Here is a 27010-nt window from a genome sequence, read left to right as displayed (position 1 = left end):
CTGGTGTTTTAGGCTTCACTAAGAGATTAGTAGGAGCTGCTTTCTATTTAAACTCGAATTACAGTGGAGCTCTTAAAGGAAGACAGGCGGTTCTGATAGGCTGCTCTTATAAGCATGCGGGAGTGGATATACTTTGACACTAGGAAATTTTCAAGCAGAGAAACATTTAATTAATTTATGATCCAGATAGACTGAATGACTGTATGAGATTTCAAGCCCCCGAGTGTCATAGAGCAGTTTTTACACTAACAAGGAAGTCCACTGTGAATAGAACAGGGATTAAAGTGTTTACTATATATTTGCTAAGGGATATTTATCATGCAGCTTCTATCTCTTCAATAGGCTGTTCAAACATTCCTCTGTTGCTGCTATTATTTCTTCTAGTTGTTTACCTTGTAGTGTTGAAGAGGCCAAATATCACTGGATTTTTGTTATCACGAGTTTGCAGCAAAAACACATCCTCTGTAAAATTTAAATGCAATGTTATTGGTAGCAAACTACTTTTCTCAGCCCCAAAAGAGAAACTTCATTGCTTGTTAAAAGTATTATCCTATTTTACTCATATATGCAATTTAATTTTATGCAGATTTTAAAAGCAATCTTTGAAAACAATGCAATAAGGTGTAATTGATGATAGTCAACTCCATGTGTTTAGAACTTCGTATACATTGGAAACAAAACACTAGCAACTGTTCCCTATCAATGAAAGCAATTATAATACTTGACAGTAAGAAGTGTTATCATGAAAGTATATGTTTTATATGATGGTTTTAAGTTTGTTGCAGTCTAGGATATTTACCTAATTCATCAAAATGCGTATCAATTCCATTTCTCCCGGGCACAGAGCAAACTAGCCTGGTTTTGAGGAAAGTGCTCCATTTATTCACAAGCATTCTCTGGCCTCCCATATCGTTCTGCGTAGAAGGAAACAAATGCTGATGGTAATTTGCATGAGTAAGTCTAGAAGCACAAACATCCCTGCTGAATTAGCCACTCATTGTATCTTTTAATGTCAAAAGCATGCATTTTCAAACCACATGTCTATTACTAGTATTATTTCTCTGGAGTCAGTTTTCAAGTAGGATTGCACTGATCAAGTCCAGGTCTCATTAAGAGCTGTGGGTTTATAAGAACTTTTTAATTCTCTACTGCATCCATGGATAGTTTTAACTATACAGCTGTTGTAAAGCTTTTTTATCTCTCATTTTTTTAACTGATGTAGTGAGTACATTAGCAAAGTTTGGCTTTGCTTTAGGAGCTCAGTGCAGGGCTAGATCAACACATTTGGAGACTGAAGCCCTGAATCTATCCATAGGGCTGGTACAGCTGGGGCAAGTCTGAGGCAAGCATCTGCATGGTGTTCCAACGATTTCTCAATAACTTTATGTCATTCCTGCTTTGCTATGACTGTCTCATCTTTCTCTTGCTATTACGACTCTTGGATTGTCATGAAAAGGGGGCAGTTAGTAAAACTTAGTAATCAATTTGTAACCTTTGGGTAGCTTCCTCAAAGCTATGGCCTTATATTCAGGTAGACTGTTAGCTAACTGTTGAAGCCCCTCTATCAGGTTTGCAAAACTCCTCTCACAGCTTCATTCTAAACTACCAAACTTAACAGATTTCCTCAGCTTCACATTGAGATCTTACAAAATCAGATATCTGTTTTCCTCAGAAAAGTAGAAATATACAGAGTAGATGACTGTGTTGCAAAATCTGTTCTAGCTCAGATGAAAATATAAAAACTGCGAGAAAAAAGCCTGTTCTTGAATCACCAGCTAGCTATTTTCTGTATTCATTAAATCAAATTTGAATTACAGCATTTGGCTGTGAAGTTAATGTTCAGATGATAAAGCATTTGGTGTTTTGTACAAGTGGAATAGAAAGATCTGTGGGATTTTGGTTAAACCTGTGCCTAGAGATAAGACATTCAGGTGGATATATTTCAGACTTAGAGGGAACTGTTAAAATAATCTATTCAGACATCTACCAGAACACAGGCCAAAGAATTCTACTTCAGATCTTGGTGCAGGCTTGAATTCAGAAATCCAGCTGGCTTTGTGAACATTAATATCTTAGGCTGCAGTTTGGTACTTTGCATACTTCAGATGTTTTAAGTTATACATGAGTACTCCTTAAGAAATGTTAATAGGTAGTATGCTGGTGAGCATATGTGACATATACTATACATTGAGGTGACAGGAGATTTTTAACTTGTGTCTTGCTCTTTGCACAATAGTTTTAGGAATGTATCCCCTACAGTTAGGAGAGGGAGTGCAATTTTTTTTCAGAAACAAAATCAGATGCTAATAAATAAGCTTCTCATTCCTTCCTTTAATCAGTCAGATGTAGTCCCAATAGGGATGGGAGAGCTCCTCTCATCAGCCTTACTGTAGTTCAATTAATAGAAAAGGAATGCACCCAAACTTCAGCAGTCGTCCAGAGAGGACCAACTATGGGCAGCTTAATCTGGGAGGTCGTACGTTAAAAGTGCTCCTCTCCAGCAACTGCCCGAGATCTCTTTCCTGTGTGGGGGGCCAGGGAGCCAAAAAGAGATGGGATCAGTACATCAGGAGCGTGGCCTGAGTGAGAAATGGATAATCGTGCAGGGCAGTGGAGGGAAGCAAGGTCTTTCCTCACGATTTTTCTGTGCCTTCTGGTAAATCTGCAATAATAATTTGCTAGACAACTCAATGCTCTGTTCTAGTTTCTTATCTGCACAATTTCCCTTAGTTGCTGTTGAGAAGGAGAGGAATGAGATGAAATGAAAACATTAATTAGCTACTATTAGTAGCTATTATTAGCTACTATTTATAAAGCATTCTATAGATGGTTGACATTTTATCTCTCCTATCATTCATGCATCAGAAAGACATTTTCAAAATTTACAGAATCACAGAATAGTTGAATTTGGCAGGGACCTTTGGAGATCATCTAGTCCAACTGCCCTGCTCAAAGTAAGTTGCCTTGAGTGAGCTGCTCAGCCAATTGCTCAGACCCATATCCAGGCAGGTTTTGAATATCTCCAAGGATGGAGACTCTGGGCAACTGGTGTCGGTGTTCAAGCACCTTGTAGTATAAAAATGTTTTCTTACGTTCAATGGATTTCATGTGTTTTAGTCTATGCCCATTGCCTCTTGTCCAATCCAGCTGTCTGACAGGATAGCCATCGACCCTGCACAAATGTCTGCTCCTTGCTGACAGAATAGGAAGGCAAGAGGGAATGTCAGAGAGGGCTGGTGGCTGGGTTTATCCTGTGACCAGGAATATGAGGGAATATCAATTTATGTCACTTGTGAGAGCTGCAAGAGGCCTTGGACCTACTGCCAACACTAATGGTGATGGAGCTTTGGTCTGATTTGAGAATATGGATGGTAAGAGAGTCAGTCCTGTGGGCAACTGCTATTACTGTTACCACATATCAGCACAAAGAGAGATGGAATATTCCTGTTGAATAACAGGATTTCTGAACTTTGCCCTCCTCTCAGCAAAATTCGGCTTCAAGTCCAGATTTCAGATTGCTTTTGAATTTTCCAATGCTTGAGGCTTAGATGGAGGGTTTTCATTCAGACCTATAACTTACTCTCACATACACTAACAGATGCCATATTTGCCTTGGGGAGAAGGACCAAAGAAAGGAGAATGATTTTTTTTTTTTTTCTCATTTAGCTGGGGAATCGGAAAAGGGATCTTACCGCACATACACGTCCCACTCTGGTATATATAGCATGAGTGCTTGTCTCGGCTTCTAATGCTTTTTCAGTAAAGAAGAAATATACTTTGTTATCATCGTGGTCTTCATTGTCAGGAATCATGTATGAGCCAACAAATTTTGGTTCTTTAAAAAAAAATAACAAAAAGGAATTGAATTCAAGTTTATTAAAACATTCTTTTATTTTTTTCAATCCTTAAAATCAGCTGGTCTCAAAGAAAAAAAAATAAAATTAAAGAATCAGGGATCTGTCAGTCAGAGAGCTACCTAAGGGGAATAGGGTGATAGAAATAGGAAAAAATCTATTTTTTCTTTGTGGGTGAGTATCTGTAGAACATGTGGAATACATTAATGTAAAACTATTTTCATAGCTTCAATTCACAGATCAATATTCCTTTGTATGTATGCAAGAAAAAGACCTTTTTCCAGTCCCATTCTCTAGGGTTTATATATTTTAATTTGGATTAGGCTAAAACCTGGCACTATTACTCACATAACAGTCTTTGATCCCATACAAACCAGGTGTAGGAATGTCAACTTTGGACAAACAGCCTTTTAGATAAAGCAAAAGCTCTGGTAGTTCAGCTAATAGATGTTATATGAACATGTACCTTCATAGACAGAAGATGTATTGTGTATCTTTGTCATGAAATAAAAACCTTCTAAATTTTTCCTGTTTTGACATTTTGCTGCAAAGTTGAAACCCAAGTTCAGACTTCAGTCTATGCCTGTATAACTTTTAACCCCACACTAAGCAGACCTGTGGATGATTTCATCCCACTGAATTGTAGAAAAGTTTTTACGAGTTTTTTAAATGACAACGTCATTCATACAATTAGTATGATTTCTTAAGAAGCAGTGGGTGATGTAAATTTTTTCTAACTTCCTGTTCTCTATGAAAACAGCCATTGTATTTTAAGACATTGATACAGCACTTGCTAATTTTCTGAAGTGTTTTTAATATACATTTTAAGATATTCCCTTTCGGCAAATTTAAATTTCAAGTGTAGACAAACTGAAAAGCAAAGTTTGAGGCTATAATTTAGAGAATTCTATACTTAAAATAATGAAATCTTCCAGACGGAAGAGAAGAGAAGAGAAGAGAAAACTTCACTTGCACATTGTGAACATCTACCTGATTGTTGCTACCCTTATCTAGCCAGTCTAAACACTCAGTCTGGCAAAGCTCTAAGTGTTGGACTTAAAGCATGTCTAAGCATCTTCTAAACATATTTAAAAAAAAAAAAAAGAAAGAAAGAAAAAGAAAAAGAAAATAATTCAAGACTAAGGTCAGATTCATGTCAGAAGAATTATGCAGAAGAACTATTTTCTCTCTTCTGATCTGGGAGAAAACTGCCTTGAAATTTGAGAGAAAAGACTTCTATGACTTTCACTGAAAATATGATGGTCACCATATGTATCACCATAAAAGGCAATTGTTGACTCTCCTTAACAAACATTAGCAGCAATTATGTCAATGTTATAATGAAATATTGCAATACTTCTGGAGAAAAACAGACAGGTTTTTGATGGTTGGAACTGATGATCTTAGAGGTCTTTTCCAACCTTAAGATTCTATGATTCTATGATTCTAAATCAAAATTCTGACTCTCCATTTCACAGAAATTTCAATACTTTGAAATTCATTTAGATTTGACATGAAAGAGTATGAAAAAATTTCTAAATTTCCCAGCACATGATTTTTCTCAATATTTTTCTTGTGGAATATTTTAATTTTCTTCTTTAAAATTGCCTGCTTTAACTTTTTATTTCATTTAACTTTATGATCATTGTATGTTTATTATTTTGCGTTATTGCATGACATCTTTTTACTACACAGCTTGGCAAAGATTGAGCTGTTTTATTGCAATATAAAGACAAAATGAGCTCATCTAGAAAAAGAGAGTACTGTGTTCTAATTAGAAGCTACCATTAATTAAATACATAATTTTAAAGTATTATTTTAATTATATCTGGCATATCATGAAATAGTATAGAATACCCAGAGTATAAATTAAAAGCAATTTTAAAAGTGAAAAATGAAGGACTTAAAGTTCCAGTTGTTAACTCTAATATGTAATCAAAGCAATGATTTCAATATGTTCATCCGGGCAGAAGGTTCATGAAAAATTTAATGGAAAAAAGATAGTTTAAACAAATTCACCTCCAAATGGATATACCTATGCATGGACAGTATCATTTTAATTTCTGGTTAAACAGAGATTCTCTAGTTATCTGAAACACCTCCGGTTCCATGTTCTTCTTTCTCCTTCTTCCCATACCTTTCAAGAGGCGCTCACTATCAGGTTCAGTTCGGAGATGGGCCATGCGAGTCATGGTGCGAAACAAAGCAGCATCTCTTCCCCAGTAGTCACTGTAGAGACCAGTAAAAAGTTCACCACCTGCAGACCATAGATTAAAAAACAAAATCAAAACAATTTGGTAATGCTCTACTTATTGATTTCATTGCATATGATAGGAAATGCATTATAAACATGGCTCATTAGTATTTGCTCAAATTCAGGTAAGAAGGTGAGTCAGTAAGTTACATACAGTCTAACCAGAATATGGACATGGTTTCTACCAGCACTGCAACATTTACTGTTGGAACAGCACAAGGACAAGAATTTTAAGATTCATTGATGGGCTTGGCCTCATTTACAAAACTGACTTAATGTCTTTGGGAGAGATTCACACACAAAACATGAAGGCATTAAATTAACATCTAAGCTCACTTGCCACAAAAACATCCGATACATCAGGCACCTAAGTTCAAAGATCTCACTGTCATTGCGTTAGTGCCTGGCCCTAGAGACACCTACCCTTTGCTGGCATCTAAATTTTCACCAGTGCAAAGACTCTGTCCAGTGGTTTGCTTCTGACCACTTCCAGACGTGCCCGGGTCTTGCTAATGAGAAGCAACGAATTGCTTGGGCCCAGAACTGGAGGGACCTTGTTGGGTTTATGAGGAGCCAGAAATAATAGGAGCTGGAAGATGGGGTGAAAATGCAGCAGCAGGTTTCAGAGGATGCAGTGCTAAGCGATAGTGGTAGCTGGCCCAAACCACTGATTATGGCTACACTGCATGGATACAGCTCAAGGCTAAACCGTACCTGGATCCACAGATTAGACCTCAGAGTGGAGTATTTCCTGAGCATAGTTATCAGATTTGGCTCTGTGCAAAACATGGCTGAAAAAAGGATTCATTAGTGAAGCACATACTGAAAATACTGGAGGGCTGGATGTAGTTATCTACCCAGCTGGAGAGATAGAAGCAGTACCTGCTACCTTAGAAGTTATTTCTATAAACAAGCACATGTTTTATTAGGCTGAGGGGGTTTTCCAGTCAGCTTACTGGAGCTATTCCGCTTTACCTGAAATAAATACACTTTGGGTGTAACTTGCTTGCTGAGGGGCTTAGGTGTTCAGTAAAAAAAAAGAAAAGGAAAAAAAAATAAAAAGGAAAAAAAAAGAAAAAAGACAGAAAAAAGAAAGAAAAAAAAAAGCGCCTATTTTTCTCTGGTCCAGCAATAACTTGTTTTCATCTCCTTATAATATTCACCAGAGTAGGGACAGGACCTGAGATCTCGTCTGTTCTGCACAACTATTTCCTGAAAAATTTATGGGAACAGCAATTGGGTCCCATTTTCAAAGGGTTTAGGTGGCATTCATAAATTAAGTAAGTATAGGACAATATTAGAAATAATCCATTCATTGGCAATAACAGTTGAAAATCTATATGTAGTTGGGTACAACTGGTTCATACATATGTTCAAAAATCCAGCCTATCTCTGTCAAACCCATCTAAAATTGTGATGTCGGATATATCTTACTTTAGTGAAATACTAGCAATAATTTTATCTTGTAGTTATGCATGGGCACAATTCCCCTTAACTGACCAAGCATTAATAATAATATATTTCATATCCTTGTGGACATAGATTAGAAATTAAGCCAAATTTAAGATGCAGACAGTTATTGTCACTAGGTGGCATCCTTATGTTAGAAAATAACGCAGCAGGAATTAAACTGCACAAGAAGAGAGAAATAAATTATTTCCAGTTTGTGGCTAATATGAGAGGAGGTTTCAGTGACATGGCTTCCTACCCCCTAATCAAAATAAACATGATGGATCCATTCAAATAACATTTGCTGGTATTTATAAAGGATTATAGCAAAAGCAAAAATTTTACTTGTTGGTTTCCCTCAAAGTGTGAATTTTGTTTCTTTTAAGAGATAATGTATGAATTAAACAGTACAATAAGTCTGAATAATGATTCTGAAAAGTTTGTAGTTTGGCAGCTGGGGCTGGTTCAGAGACCTCTGCTGATTCAGAGCTGAGCATAGTTTTGCTTTATGCTTCACCATATAAAGAATGGATATTGCCTTGTAAAATATACGGTGGTGCTTTAGTGTAAAATATTGGCAACTGAAATGAAAAGTAAATATAAATTACAGCATCAGTAGAAGTTAAGGTTACCCCAAACTAATAGAGAGCTTTATTTTTTAAACAACATAGAGCTGCTTAAACAACAGAATTTGCATCTCTGAATAATGTTCCAATCTTCACAGCTCCAGTTAATGAGTTACATTAGTCATAAATCCCCCTTTAAGAATTCTGTTGGAAAAACATCTTAGACTGGGTGTTTGGTTTTTAAATTATAGTGATATGTAATACAAAACACAATGTTTTTATCCTTTCAACACCATAATGAATCTTGGAAAATGCATCAGTGCAGGGCAAATGATTCATCACATATTGCTGGTGATCAGGATTGACATTTAGAAGTCCAGATGTTCAGAAGTTTGGACATGAAGCCTATTCCTTCTGTTTGACATAGGTATAAAATGTCAGTATATGTAGCTAACCTGCTGGTATGGCATTCTACCATATGCCAAGGAAGTTATCACTGATTTTATCTGTCAGATCCTGGGGGAAAAAATGGATGTTCCAGTCTTGGATGGATTTTGTTCCATTAAAGAAATTGTATAGATACAGAAATTAAATCTGATTTTTACCCTGAAGTGTTACTAAACTAAACATCAGACAAGTATCAAGTGTGAGCACACATATCACCTTGCCTAAGGAAAGCGATGAGACAATACTGATGAGTGTGGCTGGCAAAGTTCTCAGCACAAGAACACTCAACATAATTCTGAGATCTTTTTCACCTTTCACATTAAAAGCATCTTATTTTTTCCTGTTCAGCACCCTTTTGCACATCCTTTAAATTCATATTACAAATTTTGAACACCACTAGGTTTTTACAGGTGCTGACTAGTTCTAGATTTAGAGACAACCTGAGGTTGAGCTTTGGAAAATCCTGGCAAGATTTCTAGTCTTTTCTCCTCCATCGAAAGGCTACTACTACATAGCAACTCACTCTCGTCTTGGCTGTAGGGTTTTATACTGCAGCACATCACACTCATAAACCAGTATCTTCCAGCAAAAATCAACTGCAAATTAAACAATTTCACAGATCTTCACAACTCCTCCCCTCTTCCAGTCCAACCTCAGCTTCTCATGCATTTGACAAATTAATTACTAAAATTTAAGTTTTAACATAGCCTAGTTAATCCTGCTAAAACAAGAACAGAATCTTTCTTTTTTTCCTTATTTAAACAAACAAACAAACATAAAAATCCCATGGACCTCAAAAAACAGTTTTAGTTCAAGTGATACATGCATACTTTTTAGCTAGCATTCTTTTCAAGACAACAAGTACATCAAAGTTCAGTTGGGACCACTTAAAAGATACTTTTTTTTTTTTGCACTTTTCTCAGAGTGAAATGTTAACAAAATCAAACCCAACCTTTTTCTTCTAAACCCAAGATTTCCTAGATGACAATATTTAAAGTAAAACATTGAAGTATGTGATTTAGTTTAAAAAAAAAATATATATATATATATACAAGGGATTTCTATAAATTGGCTGCTTCCACCTTAGAAGCGGATTTCCTTCATTTGTTATTGGCGTGTTTTGTATACCTGCTTCAAATTGGAAGGTAATGCAAACATAAGCTATTACTCATCAGTAGTCCTTTTAGTGTAAAATCACCATTATATCACTTTCTACAAAGTGGACTAGCTCTGTTATGAATAAAGGAGTAGAACATAATGAGTAGAACATAAGTAGCACCTTTTGTGCATTTCCTTGACTGACAGCCAGTTATTACTCACATGACAACTAAAATCAGAATGCCAATTCACATTTTTAGCAAATGGTACTTTTCACAGTAGGAATAAAACAAACTCAAAAGAAATTAGCTATTGCTTAACTGCTAAACTTTCTCTGTATATTAGTATTTTCTCTCACTCAAGTATTCTGTCTTCTGTTTTGAGATAATATGTAATTATTTTATTTGTCTAAAGTAAAAGACACAAATACATTAAACTGTTTTGAAACTACAAAGCCAGAAAATATTAGCAGAATGGATTCCCTGGATAGAAAAACATATTCAAATGTAGTTTAGGTTTTTCACCACTTTCTCTGATATATTGCAGGTAAATTAATTTCTCAGCTTTCAAGAGCTAGCGTGGCATGCATGATTTGATATCAAAAATAGTTTGGGCTATTGAAAGCAGATGGGAGAGTTCATTAGAAATCGAAATCCAAAAATCTTATATGCAGATATTCTAAATACATATGTTCTATTCAGCCTGTCTGCCATCCAACATCTATTCTGTTTCCTGATACTGACAATAAATTGCTAAAAGTTAATTGCTCATAAATTGAGGAATTTATCACAAGCTACTTTACCACTGAGTCATATAACCTGTAATAAAACTTATGACAGCATGGATATTTAGTTTTAAAGCCAAGTCACGAACTATTGTTTTATTGAAGTGGATATTTTAACTGATGTGTTGAAATACATGAAGAGATACAGAACAAGAGATTCTCTTTCTTCCTAAATTAATCTAGCTAAATCTGGTTCTAATTAGTGATGATGCAAATGATCCTTCAATATCAAGATTTTAAAAGCTTTTAAACTTTTATTGGAGGTGTGTAAAGTTTCTTTGTTAGTCTAATCCTCACTGTTAGTCAATAGCCATGCTGGTGTAGGCTGCTGTGTTAACCATAGAATTACAGAATGGTTTGGGTTGGAAGGAACCTCAAAGCCCATCTAGTTCCAATCCCCTGCTGCGGGCAGGGACACCCTCCACTAGACCAGGTTGCCCAAAGCCCCATCCAACCTGGCCTTGAACACTTCCAGGGATGGGGCATCCACAGCTTCTCTGGGCAACTTGTGCCAGTGTCTCACCACTCTCACAGTCAAGAATTTATTCCTTATATTTAATAGAAATCTCCCCTCCTTCAGCTTAAACCTATTACCCCTTGTTCTGTCACTACACTCCCTGATAAACTGTCCCTCTCCATCTTTCCGGTAGTCCCCCTTTGGGTACTATAAGCTGCCTTCACATTACAGAATTGTTAGCTTTGTGAGATCGTTTTTATAAGTCTTTGTCAGTGGATGTCCAGGACTGATCAACATTTATCAGGGGAGGGCTTGTTTAATGGATTTCTCTTTCAGATAAAACTGTGAGAATCCATAGGACCTCCTATAATCCAGGCAAATTAATGAATAGGCCAGAAACACAAGGACTAACCATTAGTCTTGAAATGCTCAGTGGAACAATCTGGCTTCCATTTAAGCAAATAAAATTCACATTGATCTCACAGTAGGAACATGATCAGGTTAATTTATTTACTTAGTTCTGTCTGAGGAAAGGTTGAGAAGGACTTCAAGATTAGACCATGAGGTTTCAGGCCTACAGCAAATTCCACAGGAAGAGTCTGTTCCTAGGCTGAGCTAAGACTGGAATCTGTTAAAAACTGTAGAAACAATTTAGAAATAAGGGTGGAAGAAAAGCATAACAATTTGTGCTTCATGGATTTTCGAAGTTCAGTCAAAATACAGCAGGTTTTTTTCTGATTCTTTCATGACTTCTTAACCCACTAACTGTTAAGAATTTGAGCTGTAATTTTTTTAATGGAAATTAACAATATTTTCATGAATTCCTGCAATTTGAAATATTTAACATTACTGATAAAGATTCTTCTTGTAATTTGTCAATGTAAAGGAACAAACAAACCTAGCATGTAAAGATACATGTATCACTCATCACCAATACTTCCTCACAACAATGGGTGAGCTATATCTTTGTAGCTAATAATCAGAGACTAGCTGTCTGATTTTAAGATATGAAGTCAAATGTAAATATCAAAGGGCCCTAAAATCCTCTAACTTTTTTATCTCTGAAAAGTTGAAAATGTATTTGATTTTTAGCCTCTTTTTTCTAGCTGTCTTTTTAATGACTATTCCTTTTGAATGCTGTTTTCATCTTATTTATGTTTTTAAAAACCAGAAATCTTTGTATTACTCCCTAAGTGCATCTAGCTTTCACCCTTTACCTGCTGTTCCAGTCTATTTTTAATCAATGTACTATAATATTGCCAAGTCTTTGTTTACTTGATCTCACAAAATGTTTTCAGGAAAACATTATAGAGGAAAAAACATATGGTTTGCCATACTACAACTTCAAAGGTCCCAGCCCTACAGTGATGTACTTACCAGCAAGGCAAAGAAGAGCACTATCTCAGCACAGCTTTCTGGCACTGCAGGACTTAGACTGAATTTTATTTTTATAACTGTCAAGTATAGGATCAATTCTCCTAACAGAGAACACTACTAAAGAAGTTTTAGATAGTTTTGTTAGAAGGCAGGCAGCATTGAAAAAAAATCTATTTTGATCTCAAAAGCTGTATTTTATATAAACAATAAATGCTTAATATAAAAACAGTTAAATTCACATTTTTACAAGATGGTTGTTACACAGATTACGTCTCAGTAGATGAGAAAAGAGTAAATGTTGTGTATTTGTCTCAGTGGTGTGAAAGACTAAGCTAGACATATTGCTTTGTTTTGAAGGAAAGCAGGAAATTATGGTTTCCAAAATTACACAACAATCAGGATGGCACGTGTCATATAACATCTACTCACTTCAGTGAGACACCCTTGCTGGAGTTAATGCTGCCTGAGATGTAATATTAATGTGGGCAGCACCTTGAGGATTAAGTCTGACATGTGGAAGGTTGCGATGGAAGACTGACAACACTTTGGTGTGCTGAAGAAAGAGACTCAGAGTGACAGATTGACAGGACCGTGAAGTTTCTGACATAAAGATCATTACCAATTAAGATGGAGGTGAAGGAAGAACTGGGGTCAAAAGGGCACCTGCCTCGTCCTCTCTCAAATTTGTGCGATTCCAGTTGAAACAGATGATCCTTTAAAAAAAAAAAAAATCACAGAAAACAACATAAACCCTACAGGCAAAGAAAAAAAGACCTTAGAGATGAGCTTTAACTGTGTTATACCTTTGTAATGGATTGACTTCATTAGGCAGAGAACACAATTATCATTGCTAACTGGCGTACAAGTAAAAATTCTCTGGGTTTCTACAAATCACCTTTGTGTGTGCACTGCTCAAAAAGAATCAGTAAAATATGCACTAAAATTGCATTTATTTCATTTCTGTGGGAGTAGGGAGTGAAGATTCCTCTATCTTTTCTCCAAATTATCTAAACATGAAATAGATATCTAGCCATGGAATGTGTTTTCCCTCTTTAAACATTTTTTTCCAGTAGTTGTTAAATATATCATGCTGTGTTATCTTCTCTTCTAGCTTTGAGAAGTTTGTATATCTTCTTCATAAAAGTACACTTAGGAATGAAACCCCAATTATGGTTTTCACAGCAGATGTGATTTCTGAAGTGGATTTAACAGAATATCAGTAAAAAAATAATATTAGCAACTTAGTTTAATTTGTCTGTATAAGGCTTTAAAGGCTGAGAAAGAATTTACATTTTAAATTTTCATTTGCAATGCTGCCTTAGTCCCAGCTTTCTCAAAAGAGCCCATTAATGTCTGATTAAAATATCAAGTGAGAGCACAGTATTTTTTTTAATTTACATATTACCAAAAAAGCATACCACAAAACACGGGGATAGGGGAGAATAAAAGGGTAAATAGAGAGAAAGCTATGAATGCTTCGTAAAAGATACACCACCCTGCCATCAAGTGTGTGACTAGAAAACATTTTGATAGTCTAGCAGTTCCACTTGTTCTGTGTAACAGTTTTACTCAAAAGTTTACTGAAATGCAGATTATGTCAACATGTTAGATAAATGCAACCTACCTGGTCCGTAAATTAATCTCAGGTTCACATTGCTAATATACAAAGAGAAATGTTTTGTGAGGCATAAAATTACATGTGACAGGACCCTAAATCCCCCAGAATTTTGAGGAGGATCTGTCTGGATCTCTCCCTTACAGCAAACATTCCTAAAGAGGTCCAAGAGGCTTTTTAACCATAAAAATCAGGTTTTATTAGACCTGACTTTTCAGATATTTATTATAATAACTCAATATTTGCACAGAAAAAAAGCTTGATATATCTAGACTGGACAAAATAGTGTCCTGATAGTCTGTATTTAAGTGTATGCAGTCCTTTTAGTCCTTATGTCATTATGGCAGGTTCTTTTTCCTACTGTTGGTTATAATTCATTTAATTTTCGGTCATGGATCTTGGTCTCTAGAGATATTTTTCTTTTGAGACACACAGAAACTTGATTATGTCTGCTCTCTGCAATGCTGTATTCTCCACTCCCCTTTCAGATCACTCACCTACATCTACTCATCCCACCCTACAACCTACAAATCTCTCCCCAACCAAGAACAATTGCCTCCAAAGCAAAACTAATGTTCTCTTCAGGTAGCTCCACTCATGACAGCTATGCTCTCCTGAAAAAAACACATGAAAAAGACAAGGAGCAAAGAAGCAGAAGGTATGCTAACTATTACATGGGATGGTAGACTGGTAGGATAATAATAAAAAAAATATTTTTTTAAAGGACAGAAAGAAAAAAGATGTAAGGAAAGTGGGAAAGTTATAGAGCTGTTAGTGCTCACTCATTGAGGAATAATTAAATATTTCTGTGCTTTTCATGTAAAAGTTAATCTTGAATTTGTCACAAGCCCCTCCCTTTCAAAGCATTACTCACTTCTTAATCCTCAGATCAGCCAAGCTGATGTACCTACCTTCCATGTCTAAATAATACATGTCATTTTGCTGCAACTTCTGATCAAAAAGTAAGATTCCTATTACTTAGAGAGTTTATATAAAAATGGGATATAACTCAGAATGCAGTTCTGGAAAAATAAGACATATGTTTCACGTCTACTTGAAGTGAAAAACCCACTCCAAAATAAAAATAGCAAGAAAAAACATACAAAATTGAAGTAATGGTCCTAAAACTCACGAAGTAACAAGGCATTCAGAATCTCACCTCTCCAGAAGCTCCTGTGTTAGCCTAACCCTGGCACGTTAGTGTCTGATGTTAAAGCTGATGCAGCAGAAAATAATCATCCTGGGTAGAGACTGGTGGTGCTGGAATATTATTTTCTGCTGTATCAGCTTCAATTGCACATCAGTAGTAACTGTTCTCCCTCTGCTGTTGGGTAAATGTCAAACAATGAAGAAATATTTCTGTACATGTGGAAATCTCAGGCCCATTCCATACTTTTCAAACATCACGTACCAGGTATTTTTCAAAACTAAATATCATAACATTTTTGGTCAACAGTAGAAAAAAAAAGAGTAAGGTGAACTCAGGAAAGGAAAGAAAAACCTTTTGAAATCTTGAAAAAGGGCTAGGGAGTCATAATTGTCATAAAATATGATGTAAGAGAAATATTTCTTAAAACAATCTGTCTGATGTTATTTATTTGCTAATGAGGTATTAAAAACAAAGTTACTCATTAAAAAGCTTCTCTTCTGGGATCTCAACTAAACTATTTGTCAATGAATCAGTTCAATAAAGAAAAAAAAACAATTTTTACGAAGACATAAAAGTAAGTGGGGAGATAAACTGAGAGTTAAAATTTAATAGATTTTTCTAGTCTTAATGCTTCCTGTTCACTTTTCCTCACAGTAAAATAAAAATTTGTATATGAAAGAAAAAAGTAACAAATTTAAAATTGATTACTGAAAAGCCAGGTTGGATGGGGCTTTGGGCAACCTGGTCTAGTGGAGGGTGTCCCTGCCCGTAGCAGGGGGGTTGGAACTTGATGATCTTTAAGGTCCCTTCCAACCCAAACCATTCTGTGATTCTGTGATTCTAAAAAACGTAGTCAGGTAAAGTGATCAGGTGTGGAAACAAAATTCATTCGAAGTAATACTTGAAGAAGTTGTATTATTCATACTTCATGGTTTATAGTGTATGGTTCATAGTTCATCCTACATAGGGAATAGAAACTGAATTTTTTTGTACTGTAGGACAAGACATGATCCCACCAAGGCATCATAAACCATACTTCATATTCAGGTCTTCCCCTGGTAAAATGCTACTGATATTCAAGACCAGGGAGACGGCCAGTACTGGAGTCTTCCAGATGATGTAGAAGGATTTTGTGTCACTGTACACCAAATTATAGTATCACAATGAAGAAAGTTACTAATGTAGTTAACCATTCCCCTGAGAATCTGACTTAAATCTGTGGGAAAGATAAACCCATCTCTTTTAGCATTCAGGACATGAATGTTTAAAACAGCTAACTATACAACCATGGAATGAAAATGTTAAGCAGTATGCATAGTGTCCTTTCATTATCTACATTTTAACAGCTGGAATTTGTGAATAAGGATTGTAGCTTAAATATGTAATCTAATGCTAACACTGAAGGTAGACAAAAATTTGGATTTCAGTGCAACTTGGAGAAGTTTTTAAGTGGATCTCACCGGTTTTGATATAAAGCAGAATATGTCTCTGATAAATGCTTGCAGATGCATGTAACCATCTGAAAAGTCACTGAAAATGTAAGCAATGACTCCTCCAAGAGAGATTTTCCACCTTCACCTTTTAGGACAGCATACCAAATATTCTATGGTTGCAATAAGTTATTCCCATCACCAGAGAAAGTAATTGAAGATCAGGTGTTAGATGTGTCAGCTTCCATGGGATGCTAATTTAAATGAAATAAGCGTTACACATTAATAATCAGCTTTGAAGGCTAATACCATAATTCTAGCTCTCCTTGCTGTTTGTGACATTGGAATCCCTTGAGAAATGTCAGAAGAAAACTGACAGTTTCCTCACAGATTATTCAACATAGTAATTCAACATTGCAATTTATTTCACAGACACTTTTCAGTGGTTAGGGTAAAAGTTATGCAAAAGCGCATATGGAGGGCTGGGAGTGGAATTACAAATTTCTACATGCAGTTTGGGAGAAAAAACGGGGCTTTGGGTTTGATTTATGATACCTATGACTCAGGAAACGTAATACACTTTCAACTACTATTGAAATAATAGTGTTGTTTAAAAAGAAATAGAAGATATTTCCGAGGACATCAAGCATTTTGCCATTAACTTGATATGAATTGATAATTTTAGACAATGAAGAATAATGTAGGTTATAAATAATAATGAAAGAAAAGGTCAATCAGAGCCATTAAAATTTAAACACTGCGTTTAACTTTTGTTGCAGAAAATTGCTTTCTCTAATGCCAAGTGCTGCTTTGCTCTGGTTTTATGCATGTGATTTATTTAAAACATATGTTTACTTCCATTCCTATTCAGCAAAGTACCTAAGTCTATTCTCAACTTAATACAATGGCTGTATCTTTTCACTAAATCAGGGATTTAAAAATATAGATGCTTTGGTTGGGTTTTCTTATATTATTTTTATGAGAAAAAAATAATTTGATTTTGTCTAAGGGGATTTTTTTTCACTTTCAATTTTTATTATTTTCCAGGTAACAAAAAAGTAAAACATATCATACTAGCATTTTTAAAAAGGAAATTTAAACCATTTTAGAACCTTTAATTACATACTTAACTGTGTGCATATGCTCCACCAGTATAGCCAAGGTGTGCTATACAAGGATACTTGTGCCTTTTTGTACTTGGTACTTTTTTTGGTAGGGTTTTTTATGTGTGTGTGTGTGGGGGGGGGGGGTGTTTGTTGGTTTGTTTGTTTTTTAAAAAGTCCATGTTACTTAAATTATGGGATAGTAAATCATATTTAGAGTATTATGGGGAGAGACACCAGATTTTTATGAATATAGTTTTTAGCACGGGCTATACTACCCACTATTATTGTAACTCACTGGACAAAATTCATTCTTAGCATTAATGATCTCATAGTTATTCAACCTTAGAGTAAGAATGACATTACATGCAAGAGCTGTTGCATTGCATTTACTAGGGGTCATATATTTGAGACGTTTTTAAAGAGAACTATGAATAAGAAGGTTCACATGCAAAGTGCATTGAATGGGAAAGCGTAAAATAGTGATGCACTGCTTGTGCGAAATGAAGAGAAATGTTCTTTTAAAAATCTTACTAAAGCCATGTATTCCAGTGTCATATGATGTGCTCTTTTTTCTGTTCAAGTAATTCCCAAGGCATCAAAAAAGGGAGTTTAAACATCAAAGATTAACCTTATTTGATCATAATGCCCTATTTGAGGAAGAAGACTTTGGAAGGGATATGACACACTGGGACACCCTGACTCCATGGGGAAAGGACATCCTAACGGACCATCTGGCTGGCTGAGTGACCTGGTAAAATGGGCTTTCAACAAGGGTCATCAGAGGTGGAGACTGAAGCCCAGAGCAAGAGGGAGAGCTGCAAATGGAGAAGGTATGGGAGGGAGAAGGCTGCCAAGGGGATGTTCGCATCCCTACTCTGAAGATAGCATGTTCAGAACCTTTCCTTGAACCTCTGTACAAACGCTGTGAAGTTAATTTTCACTTGCAGGGTTACATCCTCTCACAGAGCACTTTCACTGAAATCCACTGCAATTTTACCCTGGTTCTTTATGTGAATGATGCTGGGACTCTTGTCCCAAACAGAGGATATCGTTCTTGGATTCACTGGTTCCATGTACTCTATTTTTTTTTCCTAATACTATCTTAAAGCCAAAATAACAAAACAATAAAATAACACATTGGGAAGCTGTGATTTAAAAACTTCACCAATTTAGGTACACAGTGGGCTACCGGTGGAGATTTACTGACAGTCTTTAGCACCATGGAAATGAAGGTAACTTATGCAATCTACAAGACAGTAACAGACTTTGTTCTTTAGAAAATAAAATTTCAAAATATCTAACATAGCAGGCGTGTTATTTGTAAACAAAGAACTATTTGTTGCCCATATGTACTTTCCCATTCATTAATGTAACTTTTAAGTCTGGTTTAATCTTAACATTGCACCTTTACAGTCTGGCATTTTGCACACCCATACATACCCATGCACACTTGCACAGCCTAACATGAAGAACCAAAGAACTTATTTCAAAATTAATAAAAAATAAGATTTGTAGAGCATTTCACTGATGTGACTGGATTTTTTTTTCCTTGTGTGAGAAATTGAATACTGAGTGAATCCAGAGAAATTTTATGATCACAATAGAAAGTGAAGTGCAATGCACAGAATAAACCTTATCTTGATTTCCATTCTCTTTTGCACTATAATGTTTTAGTATAAATTCATATGACACAATTTTGCAAATACTCTTGTGTTCTGTATATTCTCAAAAAAATTTTTCACTTTTCTTTTTTCTTGTATCTTTCTTGTATCTTACTTCTCCTTACATTTTTATTTTGACATAGAAAGATGCACTAAATACACTATGCAGAGGCTTCTTTTATGAAGGATGGACCTTGACTTTCCAATTTAAAAAAATAAAAAAAAAATCACAGAACATGTCTGTAAATCAGCAGAAAATATAATTCAAATATAAGTCTCCAAAATGAACTCTCAACTCCATGACCTGTCTTAATCTGTACACTTGCCTCATCAAGAAGGCTCATGGTAAAAGAGATGTACAGTAAAATATTTTGTCTTTGCATAATAACAGAAAATAACATACTGGGTCAGGCCTGAAAAGATGTCTCACATCACATAGCCTTTTGTGTTTAAGCAGGCTATATTTTGGTGCTAAGAAAAATGTGTTTTAGCAGTATCTGATAACTATAGACCCAAATATTAATTAGGTGCCTAATCATCTAAAAATCTAAAACTAATAAAAAATGAATCAATATCATGGAGTTTATGTAAAGGAATCTATTCTCCAAATACTTATAATAATACTAATAAGTTCATATTGCAACCTACTGATCTATTTAAGTCAACATAACACAAGCATACAGATATGTGGGTGACTAACACAAGGATGCTTCATCAATGAAAGAACCGTTCATTTCATGATGTAACATCTTCTTTAAAACTTCCAAACACTAATTTTCAAAAGGACTAAACACTGGAAAAAAAATTGCTCTACTTGTTGTCAGAGTATTACTAACATTTAAAATTACACCTTCTATGTTCACTTAACTTTATTTTCCAAGCCAAATGGGGATACAATATTAGGAATAGAGTCCTCAAAGAACTGGCTGAAATAGTCAAGTCTCCACTAAATAATTAAGGTCTCCCAAATAATTAAGATTAAGAATATTTGGGAGGTAATTTTTCTTCTGAGGATCTGTTTTCAATCCTCTTTACTATCCAGCGACATACTGAAAAGATCAATCGTCCTATAGGATGAGACTGCATAAAATATTACAGACATTAAATCCTCCCTAAAAATTCAGATGTATGTTTCAGGTCTATTCATTTTATTCCACAGTTAAATGATTAAGACACATTGGGCTCCAATCTAAAAACATGTTTAAAATCTGGAGCTGTGTCAGACTGCTGTCTGAGTTTGCTAAAGGATTAGCAATTTGTGACTTGTGTCAAAATATCTGGCCTAAAGTGACAAAAATAATATATTTCCCTGATTTAATGCGTGTGAAATACTCTGGCAATAGGAAAACAACAAAAAAACCACAGCCACCACCCTACGTCTAGAAATCACGGGCATTTATCCTTAGCAGTTCAGAATGTTTAAGCAGAAGTGATTGAATTGGTCAGAATTTTAGGAGACACACCTTTGCATGACCTTAAACTAGACACAAGTCATTAGGGTCCTATGGCATAGAATAGGACCATTAGACAAATCAATTATGATTATACTGCACTAGTGTGATAGTTATACATGAAAGTTCCAGGGACAACATAAAACATCTCTAGAATTAAAATGTTTGTATAGCTGTATATGGAGATATAGTTTTATGACCAGGTGAAAGAGGAGCTAAAGATAGTACAAAAATTGCTATACAAAAGTGAAGAGGTTTCTGTGGGGAAGTGCACAGTCTTTACAACGAGCCTCGCTAGCCAAGACTTTCCCTTTTTCTTGATTTTGACAGGCTAAACTTGTGTTGACATTGTGAGGGTCATATCAGAGCAAATACCTCATAAACATCTAATGATTGCTATCATAGCAACTGGGGACAAACGTAGTGAAAAAAAAAATGAAAAAAGGATACAGCTCCATGGTTTGAGCTTACAGTCAAGGCTTTGGTGATGGATGGAGCAACAGATGCATTGGGCATGGAGAGGACAGCAGCCACCTTCAAGTGAGAATGGATTTCCAAGAGAAAGCAGACACCCTGGGGAAGTTCTGTCTGTCTCTGCAGAGTGGAGACCTAGACAGCCAACAGTCCTTTTGCAGAGCTTCAGCAGGCCGTGCCAAAGCAGGCCGTTCTGGAAGAGGGAGCAGAGGAGTGGATCCACTGCTCTTGATGACACATATGAGCTGCAAATAATACTTCTTTTTAGTTCACTTCTTATAAACTGGAATAATTTTCCCGGATAGATCTCAGTCAAATAAGAATAAATATCAGTCATAAATTACAGAAGAATTATATAATATTAGGGGGCCATTTTATAAATTTGCGAAATTATTAACTAAAACCTGTTGTTGTTCAGTTTTTGCTGGTTTTAATTATGATGACTAACACCTTCTTGAGCAGTACCCCCACTCTTCAAACAATACCATAGACTTCACCAGGTGCCCTCACTTAGAAAAATACTTCCTCTCATAAATAAAGGTGGTGGAATCTAAAAATCATTATGATGAGAGCTGGAATATTTTACCTACCCCCATCAATTTACCACACAGGTGGAGTATTTCTTTCTTTTGGGGATAATAGTATTATTCCTCTGTATTGATTCATTCTCTCCTGACCATCTGTCTTTAATCTTGCAAAGGGTAGGTCTAATACGATGGAAAATTCATTTCATATGGCTGATAAATTCACATTCTCTACCAATCTGACAAATTGAACTTAACGCATGGCCATATTTAGACAGCATTCAAAAGCAATGGATGTCATTCACCTCATTTTATGGATGGAGTACTGTCAAACAAACCTGTTGTCTGTTACAATGTGTAAGAATGACTGATAAGAACAACTGTGCTGATACAGAATACTTGGCTTTCTCCAGACCCTTTCATTTAGTACACAGCTATTTGATAAAACAATGTGCATTGTAGAATTATTAAGAAATATAAACCGCTAACATATGCCAAAGTATAGTTGTTATTTGGTAGGTATCGATGAATTCTCCTTTACTGATGGTTTCCCTAAATTTTGTTTTTGATTGATAGAAAGATGACTTTATTTTTAATTTAGCAGTGATGTAAACCATCATGTGATTTCTTTCCTAGTAAAGTTTACAAAAAGACTGGGGAGATATAAATAATGAAGCGAAAGGGTTAATGAGAGCTCCAGCTGCATTCAGGTTATGGAATGCTCTGAATACTGTGTCAAAGGTCAGAAGCTAACAAAGTAGATTTTAATACAACCATATTCAAAGTGATATATCTTGGAACAGTTTATATCTGAGGTACATCAGAATGCCCTAGAAGGTGGAGGTTCAGATCCTTGTTCAGACTACTTTCCTACATTAGGCTGAGGCGCCTCATCTTGGACATCCTAGGTGCCTTGTTACAGCTGACAGTGACAGGCATCTCTAGGAATCTCTTCACTGACCTTGTCGTATGAGACTGCTAATTAGGTGCCTCAAATAAGTGTGTAAACTGGGATAACTGTGCTCCGGAGAAGAACTTTGGGTCAAGTGCAAAATGCTAAAAAGAGATTTCTCCTTGTGATGCTGTGCCAAGAACTCAGCACTTGAGCCTATGAAAAGAAGAATCTCAAACAGAGGCAGGGAAGTGACCTTGCCTGTATACACACCGTCAAATAGCATGTCTGGTTCTAGTGTCCACACTTCCAGAACATGTGAAAATACTGCAGAGAGTTCACAGGAAGGACACAAATATGACTGAGGAATCCTTGTGATAGGAGGTTTAAGGAGCTATATTTATTCAGCTTATCAAAAAAAGTGAAGAGGTGGATTGATCTTTGTGCATAGGTACTTACATGTGGAAAAGATGTAGAAAAGATAGTGGGAGACTTTTCAACTTTGCTATCAAAGGCATATCAAGGTTAAATGAGAGGAAGTTGAAGTCAGATAAATTTAACTTTGAGTAAGTGGCTACTTCCTAACATTGAAAGTAATTAAATATTAGGACAGCTTACCAGAGAAATGGTGGTGTTATTATCCATTATCCATTATCTGGATTCTTTGAAATGGCAATACATATTTTCCTGAAAATGTTTTAATTCAGTACCTGGGAGCAATTATCCATGCAGTGTGTGATTGACCACATAAAATGTTCTGATGGACCCTTCTGTCCTTTGTTTCTATTTATGCAATTCCCATTATCCCTTTCCTAGCAAAGCATGGGAAGAACAGAATTGTCCTTTCTTCATTATCCTTACTGAGCTTCACATATCCTGCTCCTCATTAAGGTAATTAACATAGGCAAAACTTATGAAATTTAATTTCTCAAACAACCATATGCATTGGTTCAAAAGCAACTTTTTCACCCTGTTTCATGAGAGGATGTTTATTCTTTTTTTTTTTTTTTTTGGAAGGTTCAAAGACTGACCAGTTGCAGGGGTTGTGTTGTTATTTGAGCTGGTGCAGAAAATCTTTTTCATGTGTTGCTTGGCTAGTACTTTCTCATTTTCTTGGCAGCACATAGATAAGCCATGGGTTCAGTCAGAAATACTTCTTCAGATTAGGATTGATGTGGCTCTTCTGCTTTTTCTTTTTCCCTTTTGCAGCACGGCACCCTTCTTGTATGCTGTGAGCATAGGTGTAATCTTCACCTAATTAATTTCCTGCCTATTATGAATTTAGGTACTATTTTAATCTCTCTTGAAATGTATGCATATTTAACTTCAAAACCCTGAAATGCTTCAATCTAACTGAAATTTGGGGATTTTGGATGTTTTGGTGCAATTTCATGTGGGCATTCAGACTAGATAATGTAATGAACTCCTCTGGTAAAGGATTCTGTGATGATGTTGTGTTGCTTACTTGGTAGCACTGCATATAGATGAACACTTGATATTCGTTTAAACATCACCCAGATTAATGACTAGTTTCACATGAGCTATGGTTGCAGATGACTGCAATAAATTGTAGTATTTAGGACTGCAGATTCAATTCCACAAATTGAGTAAGTTGAAAAACCTGCTAAGATTTAGTGGATGGCATTCTAACTGGTGGCTTTTTATCCATGCAGAGGGACACTGTGTCTCTGAGCAAATATTTCCAGGGCAGGAATTTGTCACACATTCTAATGAAGGACTAACCAACACCCATTTCTGTTTGGTCAATGAAACCAGATGTTCCTCCTCCTTAATCCTCTGCAAACTGAGAGCGGAGATGAGGTAATAGGAAAAAGCATGGAGAGGGAGTAACTGGGCAGATCATTGTTTGTTTTGATTATAAAAATACGTCAGAAACAGTATCCTAAAATAATAGGTATAAATGTGTATACAATTTTGTTTCTTAACAAAGTTGAAAGAATGATGACATTACCAAATGCTAGTCAAGAGCAGAATTATGTCATGTAAAAATTAAACTGAGGTATGATTGGACCATTCTCTCTTAACTTCCACGCCAATTCACTTCAATTTGTTAAAGCAAGAGCTGAGGAGCTCATGTTGCCTACATTTGTTTGATGTAGAGAGGCAAATGGAAAGCTTATTGCACAGTTGAACCTTACCCTATTTTTGCTTTGAATCACAGAATGTGTAGAAAAAGAAGTGCCCCTCTCCACTTCCAATGAAATATTAAGGGCAACATAGATTAGCAAGAAGAAATTCCAACTTGACTGAACTATCCTCCAAGCCAACAAATACACCTGCTGCTTCAGTAAGGGCAATTCCTCTCTAACAGGCCTTACAGACTTAGAATTTAGAACTGTTGTTCCCTGATAAGCAGAATCTCATCTGGCTAAGTGAAGAGGAAATAGCATAAAAGGGAATACATCAGATCAGGAAACCTAGGGGAGACTTCCAGAAATCAGCAGTGCATCTTGTAGAAAGGGTGACTTAGTCCATCAGCCTTCTGAGGTGGAGAAATAGGCAGCTTACTGAGTTAGATGAGGCATTGAAAATGGTTCTCTGCCAGCTCAATGTACATATTAAAAAATTACAGCGTGTTCTGGAAGAAAAATTCTTCATGCACTGTTCTTTCCCACAACTTTCATTCCTTCAACAGGTTTTGTCATGCAGAGATGCTTTCCTCTCCAGGAATCAGCTCTATCTTGTCACCATATAATTTGCAAAAACTTAGGATATTATTTCTGCACATTGGTTTCTTTTGCAATTTCCACTCATTTTGCAGGTCCTATGGAGGCAGAGTAATCTCTTTAGCCGTATTTGCTGGAACTCCTGTCTGGACTTGTTAAAGGCGCTTTGTGAGTTAGTTAATAAGGCAGTTTGGATCATTGGAAGGCCTCTGGGGCACCTCTAAAACCTGTTGCTCTGCTGAATAGATAACTCATTAAGATAAAATCATTGCCTGACTGCAGATATCACCCGTTTTATCTAAGGTGCATCATAATTCACCTAGAGTACTTTGAGCTATACAGAACAGTAGTGAAGTACTGTTTTACTAGCAGTTAGATATGGAGAAACATAGACTGAGACAGAAAGCACTTCTTCCAATACTCATTTTTCACTACCAAAACTGAGAAGTTTATATAAATGCAAAAGGAAGAGACTGGATGCAGTTTCTTTCCCCCCCACACCCTCCCTCGCCCTTGTTAGCATCAAAGGCAACAGGAGTGACAAATGTCGATTTGGTGAGAATGGAAGAAGAGGAATTTTTTTTTTCTGCACTTTTCTTCATCATCTATATTTGTTTTGAAAACTTATCTCAGATTTTTTCTCACAGAGCACATGGGAAGGATGCATATTCAATTCATCATGTGAATTTTGGGGTGGAGGGTCTCTTTTCTTCAGAAAAAAAAATGTTGATTTTTAATGAAATGAACTCTCCTTCATTTCTGGATGACAGACAAATAGAAATTGGAGGAACCCAGTCTTTTCTGACCTGCATGGATTTTTGACATTTGGAAACATTTCATGAAGTCAGTGACAATGAACTCATTTACTGGCTGGCAAGTAACTTGCTTATGTTTTTTTGGACGAGTTTTTGTATTATGTTCTCTTGCAAACACCAATAGTTGTTCTCTCTGCAAAGTCAGCACTCCTATTTTCCCAATTTGTAATTTATTTCTAAATGGCAGAAAAACATTGGGTAATTTGCTGAAATATTTAAATTTGGGAAAGCAACATTCATCAGAGATGTTTAAATTTGGGAAAGCAACATTCATCAGAGACAAAGTAATTAGAAAGAAAAAGATGAAAAGCTGCATGTTGCTGTCAGTGACTATACTTGCATATTTTTAGAAAGGTAATACCTGGCAACAGCTTTAATAAAGTGAACAGCCTGGAATTCCAAAGCAATATCAATTAAACTAATATTGCAATATTTCAAATGGATATATAGAGCATCACAGAATTTATAAATAATTTGATTTAGAAAAACATATTTGGTTAGGCTCTGGTTGTACAACACAAGTTTGAGTTATAATTCAATAAATTCAATATTTATTGCTTGTTGTTTTATATGATCAACATATTCAAGCATAATTATTTATATTGACAAAATACATAGTATCATTAAATTTCTATACACCATGAAAAGCATGAAAGAAACATTTAAACATATATAATGTATCAGTACAATTTGATTGTGAAAGAGTTCAAAGCACATTTCAATTACTACATAGTAAGTTAGAGTAATACTTTATAGAGAGACTGGCTAGAGGGATGGACATTTTTACTGTGGTTTTTGAGAAAATTAACGGTTCTGATTTTCAGTAAATTCCAAGGAGTAATGATGTGCCAATGAGGTAATCAGATTCTGCCTGTTTTTGGAGACAGAAATCTCCTTTTGGCTTCACTATTTGTTGACA

General features: G+C 35.7%; 1 protein-coding gene across 1 annotated transcript in view; it reads right to left on the bottom strand.

Moving 5' to 3' along the window:
* SEMA3E (semaphorin 3E) overlaps positions 1–27010 on the bottom strand; it is a 145987-nt gene that overhangs the window by 25080 nt on the left and 93897 nt on the right. Inside the window, exons 5-9 of the mRNA XM_075771492.1 lie at positions 12906–12999; positions 5992–6111; positions 3693–3835; positions 800–914; positions 393–462 (exon numbers count right to left, since the gene is read on the bottom strand). Of these exons, the coding sequence (XP_075627607.1) occupies positions 393–462; positions 800–914; positions 3693–3835; positions 5992–6111; positions 12906–12999 (542 nt within the window). The remainder of the gene's footprint in view (positions 1–392; positions 463–799; positions 915–3692; positions 3836–5991; positions 6112–12905; positions 13000–27010) is intronic.

This window comes from Balearica regulorum, chromosome 1 (assembly GCF_011004875.1).
Source record: "Balearica regulorum gibbericeps isolate bBalReg1 chromosome 1, bBalReg1.pri, whole genome shotgun sequence".
NCBI classification, from domain to species: domain Eukaryota; kingdom Metazoa; phylum Chordata; class Aves; order Gruiformes; family Gruidae; genus Balearica; species Balearica regulorum.
This window is presented reverse-complemented; position numbering and strand designations above follow the sequence as displayed.